General features: G+C 53.2%; 2 gene segments (V, D, J or C); both read right to left on the minus strand.

Annotated features, from left to right (window-relative positions):
- Positions 1-7,580: 7,580 nt before the first annotated feature.
- Positions 7,581-9,007, minus strand: LOC126038466 (T cell receptor alpha variable 1-1-like). The segment is given in 2 exon segments: positions 7,581-7,906; positions 8,857-9,007. Coding segments are annotated over 2 exon segments (375 nt in total).
- A 1,776-nt stretch (positions 9,008-10,783) lies between these two features.
- Positions 10,784-12,225, minus strand: LOC126038467 (T cell receptor alpha variable 26-1-like). The segment is given in 2 exon segments: positions 10,784-11,349; positions 12,173-12,225. Coding segments are annotated over 2 exon segments (618 nt in total).
- Positions 12,226-14,165: the final 1,940 nt, after the last annotated feature.

The raw sequence follows: 14,165 nt of genomic DNA on the forward strand, positions 1-14,165 counted from the left end.
CAGTGGGACCTGGTTCTGCAATCAGCAGGATCCATGACCTGTCCCTGAACGGCACAGGGCACACACCAGTGCAACTATAGGACACATGTTGGAGTGCCTTCCCCCAGGTACCAAGTTCCTTCAGCATTCCCAGAGCCCTGAGGCTGAAGTGGCACTTGTGTTCTGTGCAACACCACTGCTCCCTACACACAGGCCAAGGCCTTCCCACATCTGCAGACCCTGAGCCCCTGTGGTGTGGGGGCTTGCCCTCACACAGACCTCACACACCACCACCACCACAGGACCAGCACAGGGGACAGAGTCATTCCTATGTGGGGTGAGGACTGGGGGCAGCTCTCCCCAGGCTGGGTTCTGTGGGAGGCAGTGCTGAGTCAGGTGGAAACACAGGGACAATGAGCATCAGGACCAAGCCTACCTAGGCCCAGTGTAACCATGGGTCCCAGCTCTGGCTCGGTTCCTGGCCCACGGTCCCTATGAGAGCTCTGGCCTAGCGCAGGCCTGCCCCAGCTCTGCCCTATCTGTGCCTGTGTCTGGCTTGGGCTACTGTTATCCTCCTGGCCTGGCCAGGCTCCTAGATAGTCCATGGCAGTCACTGGCTGGAGCCTTCACCTTGTCCTCTCTTGAGTCTGGCCTTGGTCTGAGCCCCAGCACCAGCTCTGACCCTGGGACTGAGCCCTCCTACACAACTCTTGCCTAAATTACAGCAATAATGGGTAGATGCTTTGGGGGTAGAATTATCTCCTCTCTCAGACAGAAGTCTGAGGTGGACCAAGCTCTTGTTTATTCTCAGCAGACCCCTACACCAGGGAAACATTTCTAGGTGTTTACCTGAGCAACTGTGTCCCTTGGGCCCATGTTTATCCAAGACCCATGAGCGTGGTGGTGAATACACATCCTCATAACCAGCCTGAAGAGCACCGGCTAGCACTTCTCTTGGCACATCAGAACTACACAGAGTTTTTTGACTCATGTGCGTACTCCTTTCCTTCAGGAAAGAGTGCTCTCTTTCCTGAAGGCATCGTGGCCTTTTTAAAACACAATGCTATGGATAGTGCTTTGCAGAGGAAGCAACTGCAGTCTACCTCTCCATGGACTGCTGTTGTGGTTTAGGCACAGCCAGCAACTAAGCATCACATGGCTACTTGCTCACTCCTCCCCCCTGGTGGGATGCAGAGGAGGTTCGGAAGAAAAAGATAAAAACCTTGTGGGCTGAGATAAGGACAGTTTAATAGGACAACACAAGGAGAGAAGAAATAATATAAACAATAATACTAATAGAAGAATATACGCAGCAAGTGATGCACAATGCAATTGCTCACCACCTGGAACCCCATGCCCGGTCTGTTCCTGAGCCCAGAATCCCCCCTCCCTCCGGCCAACTCCCCCAGTTATATACTGAGCATGACATCATACGGTACCGAATATCCTCTTGGCTAATTCGGGCCACCTATCCTTGCTGTGTCCCCTCCCAGCTTCTTGCGAAAATTAACTCTGTTCCAGCCAAACCCAGGACACGTGTGGCTATCACAGTGTCTTTTTTCTACATCACTGTAACAACAGATTACCTTTTAAACAGATTTTAAAACTGTATTCCAACAATCTAGTACAAAATGATCAGACGCTGATGTGTTTTGAAAAATATGAAGATAGATCTTTCCCCATGACCACAGCTACTCAAAGTATGTTTTAGAAGACCCAGACCAGCACTGCTTGCAGCAATTATCATAAATGTATTCTGTAAATAAAACTTACAACCCAATTGCAAGGCTGAGTGTGTGCTCTTTAAGCTCAGCCCAGCCCAGCCTGTCCCACCTCACCCGATGTTTTTTAAGTGGACGCTAACAGACAAAGAAGTTTGAAGATTTTGTGAATACAAACCCCTCCGTGGCAGAAGGGGTTGGACTAGATTACCTTTTAAAGGTCCCTTCCAACCTAAACCATGCTATGATTCCATGATTCTATGAATATTTTAGTTTCAACAGTAAACTGTATAGGGTGCTGTGTGTAGTGCTTCTCAGCCCTCCTCGGTTACTTTTAGTTGTCCCCAGAGAACCTGGTTGTTGTCCCATGACAGAAGATGGGGCATTCATCATAGGTTTCCATAAAAACATTCCAGTCTCTAGGTGTTCTCGGGCTAGATGGGCCACAAGACTGAAGGACACATTGGACTAAATCAAACAGACTGGACCCCTTAATGACATCTCCTTTGTATACAAAACTTCCCTGGTTTTCCCAAGAAGAAAAATGCTTGTGCTGCCCTACTTAACCTAGAAGAACTTGTGCATTCTTCCAATGCCGTGCATGCACATTATCAGGCACTTCCTAAGCAACAAGTAGCCCTTAGGAGTCTCCAGGGACTTTTCCACTCCTGTCTTGTTTTCTTCTGGAAAAGCAGGAGTTATTTTCCTCTGTTGGGAAGGAGAGTTCTCACACTGAACTCAAAAACATAGCACTGTACCAGCTACTAGGAAGACAATTAACTCTATCCCAGCTGAAACCAGGACGGTATCCACCCCTTATTCTATACCGTTGACATCATGCTTAGTTCCCATACCTTCAGTTACATCCTGGTCAATCGTCACCACTTTTTCCATCCTATGAGAGAGAGAGAGAGAGAGAGAGAGATGTATGTGTATACACACAGAGAGATATCATTCCTTTAGTTTATGGGTCATGTTCATAAAAATTTCATTGAGTTCATTTAGATCCCAACTCTGGGCTCCATCTGTCATGCCAGTCTTCTGGGCAGAAGGGACGGCATACAGGCCTCTTAGTTGGCAGAGCAGGATTGGGCTTCAGTGTGGTGTGACGAGCAGGTGACATTGGATGCAGCAGGAGGGTGGCGTGCACCGTTGGATTGTTGCACACTGGAGTCAGTTCTGGTTCCATCACTACTGCGCTCTGCTCAGTTTTCATGTTGCTCAAAGTCCTGTCCAACCTGACCTTGAAAAATTCCAAGGATGGGGCGTCCACAATGTCTCTGGGCAACCTGTTCCAGAGTCTCACCACCCTAATAAAAAAAGATGTCTTCCTTATGTCCAATCTAAATCTATCCTTTTTCACTTTAACACCATTACCCCTGCTGTCACTACAGGCCCTGTGTCCTGGTTTCAGCTGGGATAGATAATTGTCTTCCTAGTAGCTGGTACAGTGCTATGTTTTTGAGTTTGGTGTGAGAAGAATGTTGATAACCCACTGATGTTTTCAGTTGTTGCTAAGTAATGTTTAGACTAAAGTCAAGGATTTTTCAGCTTCTGATGCCCAGCCAGAGAGAAAGCTGGAGGGGCACAAGAAATTGGCACAGGACACAGCCAGGGCAGCTGACCCAAACTGGCCAATGGGATATTCCGTACCATGGGTCATCACATCTAGTATATAAACTGGGGGGAGTGGAGGCAGGGGGATCGCTGCTCAGGGACTAACAGGCCATCTGTTGGCGGGTGGTGAGCAATTGCATTGTGCATCACTTGCATATTCCAATCCTTTTTAGTATTTCTATTGTCATTTTATTAGTGTTACCATTATCATTATTAGTTTCTTCCTTTCTGTTCTATTAAACTGTTCTTATCTCAACCCATGAGTTTTACTTCTTTTCCCGATTTCCTCCCCCATCCCACTGGGGTGGGGGGGAAGTGAGTGAGTGGCTAGTTGGTGCTTAGTTGCTGGCTGAGGTTAAACCACAACAGTCCTTTTGGTGCCTAATGTGGGGCTTGAAGGGTTGAGATAACAACAACCCTAACCAGCGCTTGTTAAAATGAATTTGTTACAAGCATTTATTACATTGGTCTAATAGGCACTGGTCACTATGTTGATTTATGAGTTCTTAGAGTTGTGGCACTTGTTTTTGGAGTTCTGTTATGCATCACCTCACTTGCTGTATGTAGTCCCTGTGCTGCTGCTTATCATCTGTGGGCGGTAGATTAAGGTTTTCGCTTTGATGTATTGTGTAATACTGGCTTATGCTATGATAAAATTATCGGTTGTGGGACTAATCCGGTGTTTGCACTTAGCATTGTCGTCACCTCTATACTTTGGGAGCCATCTGTGGGAAGCTATTAATACCTACACCATTCACCCTTCCTCCTCAGAGAGCCAATCTATGGGTGAGACACCTTTCTTCCCCAGTCTAGTTACAATGGTGTTTGAGAATTTTGGAAAATTTGAAAACCCCTGGGATATTGAGACCCGTAGGTTCCTATTGCTAGGAACTAGCATGATCCTGAATGTGGTTCAGCTCTTGTTTAAGGTTAAACAACTATTTTAGAAGTTCACCCAGAGGGTTAGGGTTAGGGTGAGTGCCTGACATGCTCCATGGAAGCCATGGGCCAAACTTCTGCCTCCTTCAACTCCTGCTGCATTTCTGAGTGGGGACCAAAATGGACTCTCAAATGCTCCTTCAGGACCTGGGAGTGCAGCAGGCAGCCTCTGCAGGGAAAAAACCTCATTGTGTTCAACCGTCTCTTGCCCTGGGGGGGGGCGCTGCAGTAACCCAGAAGTTCCTTCCAGGTGGTCATCTTCTACCCTTGTGCAAGATGTGTTCAGTGGCCCAGGATGCTCAGAAAAACAGTTTGCATTGTGATCCCTGTAATGCCCTGACAGTAAGATGCCAAAAGAGGTCAACAAATTTCTCCAGAGGGCAGGTTTAGGAGGAAGAGGATTGAAACCCAGCAGTGCAGCCCACCTGCCTGGGAAGCTGACCACAAGTGAACATTGGAACAAGTTGGGAAGGAGGGACGGAGGGAGGGAAAAAGAAAGACACAGCACATCCTCACACAGGGAAGCCCTTGGGTGACCAGCCAAGGATTGCAGGGCTGGGAGCAGCTGGGCCATTCCTGTCAACGTGGCCACAGGCAACCCCACCAGTGTGCCCCAGGCCAACATCATTTGCCTGCACTGCACCCATCCGGCACCCAAACTGAGTCTTCTGCCAGCAACGTTGCATTCCTGTCCTGCAAATCCTGGGGCCTCTCAATCCCAGCCCTCAGAAGAAGCCTCCGTGAGGGAATGGGTACGTCATAAGCCAGGAAATGAAAAGGTGTCATCTGGGAAAACAACCACCCAGCCCATGTCATTAGCTGGGACGTTTACCGTTCTTCATGAGCATCTTAGAAAATTGCCACTTCCCTAGAAGCTCCCTCTGGGCCTGGGGCAGGTCAGGGCCACCATAAAAGCCAGCCCAGCTCCTTGCTGTCTCATCCACCTCTCTCACGTCCTTCTCCTTGGGAACCAGGTGAGTCTGAAGGCCTTTCCTCATGTTACTTTCTGCTCCTGCAGATGCATGCTCCTCAACCCTATGCTGGGTCATGGTGCTGCTTGTCATGGGAGGGGGAAGAAAGGTGAAGGTCTCACTCAGAGAGTGTCTGGGACTTGGCTGAGGAGGCTCTTCTTTTAAGCGGTAGTCAGCAGCTCCTTTAGGCCTAGTGACACTCTGCAGTACAGTGTCTGGATAAGGCTGAGAATCCCTTTGGCCTCACTGCCCAGCTTCTACCTCCCAGCTCAGCAAGTGCCTTTGACTTTGCTGATGGACTCATGGCAGACGGCATCTCGCATGTACGCGTGCTGTGATTCCTCTCTGCTCTCCCTCCCAGGTAAACTTCTGGACCTGAGCTATGTCCTGCTACAACCAGTGCCAGCCCTGCCAGCCCTGTGGACCGACTCCACTGGCCAACAGCTGCAATGAGCCCTGTGTCAGGCAGTGCCAGAACTCCACCGTTGTCATCCAGCCCTCTCCCGTGGTGGTGACCCTGCCTGGCCCAATCCTCAGCTCCTTCCCGCAGAACACCGTTGTGGGCTCCTCCACCTCCGCTGCCGTTGGCAGTATCCTCAGCTGTGACGGGGTGCCAATCAACTCCGGGTGCTGTGATCTCTCCTGCATTTCCAGCCGCTACTGTGGCAGAAGGTGCTAAAGCCCCTGCTGACAGCCCGGACAAGGACCACCCCAAAGCCAGCAGCTGATGCTGAAGTGAGAATGGAGCTCCTGGCCATTCATTTCAGAAAGGCTGAACATCCAGTGCTGCCCTTCCAAAGGAGGGCAGTGGTGACCCTCTGAAAACATGGCCAAAGTCTAAATCCCCTGCCTTCCACTACCTCCCATCTCTTTCTTGTCTTCTTTTGTTCATCTGAGCCGTAAGATCCCCAGACCCAACCTGGGGTATCTGCTGACCCAGCTCTCTCTGCGGTGCAAGCAAACGGATGTCCTGCAGGATCTCCACCATGGGCAATGGGCGCAGACTTCCAGCAGCTGCTATTGCTCTCCCTGCACCGGCAGCCTCCTCTAGAACTGAACTCCCTTCCCTCTTCAGTGTTATTAAAGTTTTCTGCATCACAGCCTCTGCCTCCACGTAATCCTTTTCTTGGTGGACATTGTCTGGTGGTGCCAAGGACGAAAGGCATTGCCTTTGGTTGTGGGGGGAGAAGGTGAGGACGCAAGTGAACTTTTCATCATTTCCAGAGGAAGGGTAGGGTCGGAGACAGGGCAATGGGTCCCTTGCAGTCACTGACTCTTGAAGCTGAGGAAGACATACTCAGCTCCTCCACAGCCAGTGGAGATCAGGCCCTGCATTCTGGCATCTCTGCGCAGGTATGGCCCCTTGGCCTCAGAGCAGGTCCTGCAGATGGGGAGCCCAACCACTGCTGTCGCCCAGTGAGGAGCCCGGTGGTGCTGGAGGCTCTGGGAGGTCAACAGCTGATGTTGAAATCAGCCTGGCCAGGCCACACACCAGGGCCCTCATGCTTCTCACACAGCCCCAGCTCTCACCAGGCAGGGAGCCCAAGGACAGCAGCCAGTGCCCAAATCCCCATGGCTGCTCTGTTGTGCAATGCCTTCTGCCAAGCATGAAGCAGCTTTGCTCAAAGCTGGCTCTTCTCCTGGCATGGCCTGTTGCCCACCTCTGCCTGGGGGTCTCTTCCCCCATTGTGCTCTTGTACAGAGTTGTACAGCCTGGTCCCACTGCAGAAGAAACGAGGCAGGGCTGGGGAAAGCCCACAAGGCAGGGCATGAGGAGGCCTCCAAGGACCAGCAGAGTGCACTGGGGGACAGCAGGTCCTCTGGATCACAGCACGTAGGTATGCAGCAACTGGAGGAGCCACAGAGTAGTTCTGAATGTTTTCCAAAATTGTTGTAATCATGTAATTCCTGGAAGGAGCGTTGTTCTGTGGCACCCTATTTACATTTTTCATCTTACTTTGAACTCTGACCTCTGAGGGACACATCCTGGAGCAGGTACTCTAAGCAACAGGCTTGCAGGAATACCTGAAGAAGCAATGTGCTGTAGACAAAACCAGAAAGTGAAGAGCAGCAGGGAACCATTGCACAAGCGGTCCCAACCTCCTACATTGCCTATCACTTCTCCAAAGCCATGGGAAGAATAACCACATAACCCATGGTGAAAACGAGGGAACCTGAGACTCGTTCACCACCTTCTTCTTCCTCTCAGGCCACTGACACTGTCCTCTCCTGGAAGAGGATTTTGACCTGCAGAGCTCTGGGTGTACAGGGCAAGCAACACTGCCAGGGAAGATCTGAGGGCCCCTTCCCCCAAGCTCAGCCTCACACAAACCAATGCCCTCTCTCCCCTGGCTTATTGCTCAGCCAAGGAAGCTTTCTGCACCAGGGTGTCTTGCACAGCACAGAGGTACAAGGCAGCGTCAGAGACCTCGACTTCCTCCAGACGGAGAAGGCTCTTTTTCCCCGTGGTGTTCAGCACAGTGGTGAGACGGCCACTCTGCCTGGGGCCAGCTGCTGCCTGATATAAGATAAGCTGTGGGGCTTGGCCTTTCCTCTGCCAGTACCACAGCAATCCATCAAAGCTGGTGACCTGGTAGGTGCAGGTGGTCTGGAAGGTGTCTCTCTCCTTGACTGTGACTTGTCCTTCTTGCTGGGTGACGGTGGTCTGCCCCATGGTGCCTGGAAGAAAACAAGGGTCAGCAGCTGTGCAGGGAAGGGCTCCAAGATGTAAAACAAGAGGGGATGCAAAGTGCCAGAGGAATAATTCCCTGTGTCTTGTTCTGAAGCAAGACTCCCATGAGTGAGAACAGCAAGGTGGTGAGTGTCATTGGGCAGGAGATCTGAGACCTCAGCTCAGCGTGGATCCTAGAGCGCTGTAATGCCAATAACCTCCCACAGAGATACCCCCAGAGAGAGCTGTGCTTTCACCCAGGTCTTCCATCCTCACTCTGCTACTGCCTGGAGGCTGCAGGGAAGAGCCTGTAGTGCCTGGCCTTCCTGTGCTGGCTTCAGGACACCTCCAGCAGGGTGAGGGACGTGGGAACTCCTGTGAGAAGTTTCATCCTGCTCCCCATTCCCTGTGCTCTCAAAAGGGTCTAAGGTTAAGGGAGGGGAGGGAAAAGGAAGCCCTGGCATTGCAATCCCACAGGAGGAATGGATAGCCAGGGCATGCTGCATGACATGTGCCAGCCAGGAGAGATCCTGGGACACCCTAAGAACGAGAGTGCGATGAGAGAGCTTTCATGTCCCTGCATCACCTTTCAAAAGTCCTGTGCCTCAGAAAATAGGTACTGCTGAGACAGAAAAGAGCTTCTGCAGTCATATGTCTGTGAAACGCTGGGCCTAGACAGATCAGCAGAGAGAGGCCGAGAGACGTGGATGGTTGGCAAGAGAAAAGGAAGGGCAGGAGTCTAAGATGATCAGGAGAGGAGAGGCTTCTTCTTGGTCTCATTTTTCTTTCCCATGGGTAACTGCATCTTGAGAAAGCAGGTCCAAAACCATCCGTGTCGTCTGATGTTTCCCAACATCTGCCCTTACTTCAAGAGCAGCTCTCTGCAGAGAACTGTTGAGGGGATGAGGGTCTCCTGGGGGGAAGAGGAATCAAGCCTTTAGCCAAAGCTAGTGCTTACCTAGTGGTTGCCTCAGGAAAGCAGCGAGGATGAGATACCCGAGGTGCATGCTGAGACCAATCCTCCTGCATGTGTGAGAGAGACTCAGAAAAGCCACAGGTCCCCACCAAGAGCCCTGAGAGAGCACACCTGCCGGAAATGACTCGGCAAGGGCAACAAAGAATGAAACAGGGAAGACAAAATGCTTCTCCTTAGCACGCTTGAATTGCCCATGCTGTGGTTCTCCCTCCTCTAGCAGTGACATGTGTTGCTCCTGCAGACACCACCTTTGCTTTCCCAAGGTGAGGGGATAAAGGGGGATAGACATGAATGTCTGACCAAGCTCACTGGCACATCCTCCTGTGCAACACCTTGGGAGCCTCTCTTTCCTTGATGCCTCGTGACTCCTGTTTCACCAACCTCAAGACCACGGTCGAGTTGGCCTCTCCTGGCTCCTGTAGGGTGCCCCAAGCTCCTCTCAGCACACCCCAAGGCTGCAGCTCTCACAAACACAATGGTCAACAACCCCAAACCCTGCAGACACCAACTGTCCCATTCAGCCCCTCCAGGCACTGTGGACTTTCTCCCTCTATTCAGGAAAAGATATCTCAGGAACCAACAAACGATGTTTCCAGCCACACTGCCCATCCCATCTCATAAATCTCATAAATCAGCTCCTGAAAAGCTTGTTGGGGAACCCCCCACACACACACTCAAATGCAAATAAACAGTCCTTTCACTTGACCATAACCCTTCCGTTCTCGGTTTCCTCAAAACAAGTAGGATCTGCATTTGACCTCTCCTTCCTTGTAGCCTTTAGCAAAGCCCTGTAGCCACACTATTTTTACTCTTACCATAGCACAATTTAGGTTGGACAGGTCCTCTGCAGGTCACCCACTCCAAGTCCCTGCTCAGAGCAGGTCTCATTAGATCAGGCTGCTCAGGGCTGTGCCTGTCATGCCTGGAAAATTTCCAAGGCCAGAGCCTGTAAAATAGCTGTGAACAGTGCATTCCAGTACTTGAGAATTTTCAGGGTCACAAAAAAGTGAGAAATAAAAAGACCCCAGACATGGTCTCATGAGTGACAGAGGAGCAGGATCACTTCCCTGGCTGGCTACCCTTTTAAAAAGACATCTCAGAGTGCAGTTGGTCTGATTTCCTACAAGGGCACAGCTGCTTGTGCTGCCCTGGCCTCCCAGACACCACCACTGAGGCAAGCATGCAACCTGGCCTGTTGGAAGCCCATCCAAGGAATGCCTGGAGAAGGCGTCCTTTGCAGCTCAGCACAGGGGCCTCTGCCGTTGCAGAAACCAGATTTTCCTCTCTGCTTCTGCAGCCTGGGAGCATGGACCTTGAACAGCTGAGTGAGCTACTAGAGCCATGCAGGCTTCCCTGGGGACCAGCTGTACAGAAACCTTTCTGGTCAGTGGACAGCTTTCAGCTTCAGCAAACCCCAGACCTTCCACCCCTTTGGGAAACACAGCAATTCTCTTTCTGACTGCCTCTGAGACATGACCTTGGCACCCCTTGAGCCCCCAATGTGTCTTGGACACTAGGCATGTCCAAGCTTTCATCCCACCGCTGGGACTTCACCTGCACACCAAAAGGCTCTGCATTTGGTGTAGAGCCAAATCCTCTACAACAGCCTCATGGTCTGGGACCTATGGAGAAAGCCTGAGCGTTTCAGTCACCTCTACATCGTTGTCTTGTGTCTGTGTTGGGCTCAAACTCCTGACTCTGCGGGATGGCTTCCGAGGACCGGAAGAGATCCCGTGGTGGGAAACGATGGAGAAGCTTGGAAGAATGTGCTGCCCAGGGAAGTGGTTGAGTCACCATCCCTGGAGACATTCAAAAAGCGAGTGGACAGGGTACTTCAGGACATGGTTTAGTGGGCATGGTTAATGGTTGGACTCGATGAGCTTGAGGGTCTTTTCCAACCTAAATGATTCTATGATTCTATGATTCTATAAGAAGCTGGATGCCGAGATTGTGATGGCGATGCTTGATGCCGGTGGCAGTGCTGATGCTGATGACAGTGCCTGGCGGCACGGGATGCGCCCCAGGCCCCGTGGGTGGCAGGGCCGGGCATGGCGAGGCGGTTTCGGCGGGCGAAGCGGCAGCGCCCCCTGGCGGGACCGCCTAGGGCTGTCCCCCCGCCCCGCAGGCTCGGCCCTGCCCGCAGCGGTTTGAGCCCGGCCACAGCCCCGGCTCCTCTCCCCGTGTCTCTCAGGGTGCAGTAATACACGGCCTCGTCCCCACGCCGGGGCCGGGCGAGCCACAGGGCGCTGGACCGGCGGTCTGCCGCCACCGACAGCCGTCCCAGTAAGTCCGACAGATCTGAGGACCCTTTGTGAACAAATGTGATGAATGCGGGGCCTCGGCCCGGGAGCTGACGGTACCAGTGGATATACTCGGTGATCTGTATGTTGGGGTGTGAGCAGTTGATGCTGATGCCAGTGCCCTCGGTGGTCTCCGCCGACGCCTCCTGCTGCACCTGGGCTCTGACCACAGCCACTGCCGAGAAAGGAGAAGGAAAGACCAAAGATCACCAAAGATCACTCAGCTCTGGTGGCTCTTTTCCCAGAGAAACAGTCAGGAACAGTGGCAGTGAGACAGAGCTGCACTGGAACGGGTGGCGACGCGTGCCCATCAACAGGGATGGAGAGTGGTCCTGGGGCAGGTGTGTGGAGCAAGGGCAGAAGTCTGGGAGGGAATGTGAAATTGGTGCATGCAGAGTTAGAATGAAAGTCGGGTGCAGGGATGGATGGGGAGAGGGAGAGGAGACAGGAGAGTTGGGTGTGTTGCAGCGGAGGATGAAGGGTTGAATTCAGAAGAAGAATAAATGCTAAATGCACGGGGGACGAGAGGATGTCTGCAATAACGGTGTGGTGCAGGAAAGCAAACCTGTGCCTACAGACATGAAGAAAAGGGAGAGATGAGAGAGGGGTCTCGGGGTAGGAAGAGGGCTTAAGGATGCTTGATGCATGGTCTAAAGCTGGGGCGGTGGATGAAGGGATGGATGGATGGGGAGAGGAAGAGTAGACGGGGAGGTGGGTTGTTACAGTGAAGGGCAGAGGGCTACAGTCAGGGCAGTAAGAGCTGCGAAATGCACGGGTGAAAGAGCCGGTGCCTGGAAAGGCAGGCGTACATGTAAGCAGGCTTGGACCACCAGAGGTGATGGCAAAATAGGGAGAAGAGGAAGCGAGGACTCGGAGGGTTTGGAAGGGGGACGAGGGATGGCAGAGAGGCAGGCAGGGGGAAAGACACGCTGGAGAAGGAGAGGGAAGGCTTGGCGCTGGGCTCCCCGCCCCCGTCCACCCCCGCCAGCCCCGCGCACCCAGGAGCACCGCGGCCAGCGCCGCCAGCGCCGCGCCCCGGCACCGCCGCATCCCGCCGCTCCGCCGCCCCCCGCCAGCCCCGGCTCTCTGCTCCGGCCGCGGCGCCTCCTCTCCGCCGCCTCCGCCAGCTCCGCCCCGGGGCTGAGCCCTGCGCCGGCGCCGCTCGGGGTCTCGCCCGGGCTGCGAGGGCGCAGGGGCTCTGCACGGGCACCACTTGGTCTCCTGGGAAATGCCCTCTCCCGCTCCTCCAGCAAGGACACCTCCCCAGCAAGAAGCAGCCCGGCACAGCAGCAGGGCCCTGACCCAGGAGATGGACCAGCTTCCCAGAGCTGTCTCCGAGCTCAGGGGCTGCCGGCAGCAGCCGCTGGTTTCCTGCGGATGGCAGGGAGGAGGCTCTCGGCCTCCCTCCCTTCAGCTGCCTCTCTGCACTCCCGGCACAGTGCCTAAAGGTTGTGCTGTGGCCAAGGGGCTGTGAGGACACATGTGCCCACGGCAGCGCAGGGTTCAGGGCAGGGGAGAGGGGGAATCACTGAGTCAGAACGCAGGTCGGAAGGGACCTGCAGAGCTCATACGGATCAGCTCTGGCTTGGAACAGTTCGCGTTAGATCTGGTGGCTCAAGGTCACACTCAGTCCAGCCTTGAACACTTCCCAGCCTGCATGACTGCCTAGGCTGGTTTCTCCCTCAGATGCAAAATTTTGCCCTCGCTCTGTCTGACCTTCATGAAGTTCCAGTCAGCCCATTTCTCCAGCCTGCCCAGGTTCTCTAAACAGGAGCTGTTTCTGACAGTTACAGCCCGTTCCCCTTGCTGGGTGTTATCCACAGACTTACTGGGAGTTCCCACTCATGACATTCCTGACAACACTAAAGAGTATTGGTCCTACTGCTGATCCCGAGTACTACACCCCATCCATAAGTGTTGGCCAGCTGGGCTTTGCACCATGGTCACAGCTCTCTGAGCCTGGCAGCGCAGCCATTTTTCCATCCACCTTGTCATCCCCTCACTGAACCCATGCACCTCCAATTTGGTCCTCGAGGAAGTACGGGAGAGGCTGTCAAAGGTCTTGCTAAACTCTAGGTACACACCTCCCCTGCCCTTCCCTTTTTCCACAGTGCCTGTTACCTGAGGAGGAAGCAATGAGTCTGGCGCTCAGATGCAGTAGAGCCTCAGCTCAAAAGCAGACCCACGAGGAGGGGAATCAGCCCTGGCTGAGCTCTCCCAGCAGAGCTGCCTGGCACTGATCTCACCGAGCTCACTAAAGGGAAGGGGGAAAGTACTGCACTTGACTGCACTGAGTCCAAGATGGTCCTGGCCTCAGGCTGACAGCCATTCAGGCAGGGAGATGGGCTCAGAAAACTTACCACTGTGCACAGCCCTTGTCAGAAAGAGGGTCTGTTCTGCACACCCCTGTGGGACAGCAGCTGTCTTTGGGGGATGCGGTCTCGAATCCAATGTCCCTTCCCTCCCAGGGGCAGTTGCTGGGCTCTCAGACTGAGATTCCAATGTGGGGCAGGAAGGTCCTTGTGTGCTGAAGTCCAAAGCAGTCACCGGTTCTTTGCCTTTCCTGTGCAGGCCACAGGGTCTCCTTCCACTCACAGCACAGGAATATCAGGATGCGTGTTCCTTTCATTCAGTACCTGTTTGATCCAAGGTCTCAGTCCCTGCCTGACAGAGCATCAGGCCGAGGAACTGCACAAGTACATTTGGCCTTGACATGGACATGAGAGGGGTCGTGCACCACCCCAGAAACCACTGACCCTGCACTGGAAGCACATCCACTCAGGGATGGCCAGCGCAAGGTCAGCAGGATTCCTCAGCCTTTCTGCTTCCCCAGAAAGCAATCCCCATGCTTTTGAGCTCTCTAACGCTGGGGAGAGCTGCTATGTCATGGCCTGGAGAGGCAAGCAGGGAGGACTGCCAGCCATGCTGAGGTATTCCCAATATTGTTTCCACTGAATTAAACTGTGGATCAAAACTGGTGTGAAACTATCC

Source organism: Accipiter gentilis, chromosome 5 (genome assembly GCF_929443795.1).
Source record: "Accipiter gentilis chromosome 5, bAccGen1.1, whole genome shotgun sequence".
Classification (NCBI taxonomy): domain Eukaryota; kingdom Metazoa; phylum Chordata; class Aves; order Accipitriformes; family Accipitridae; genus Astur; species Astur gentilis.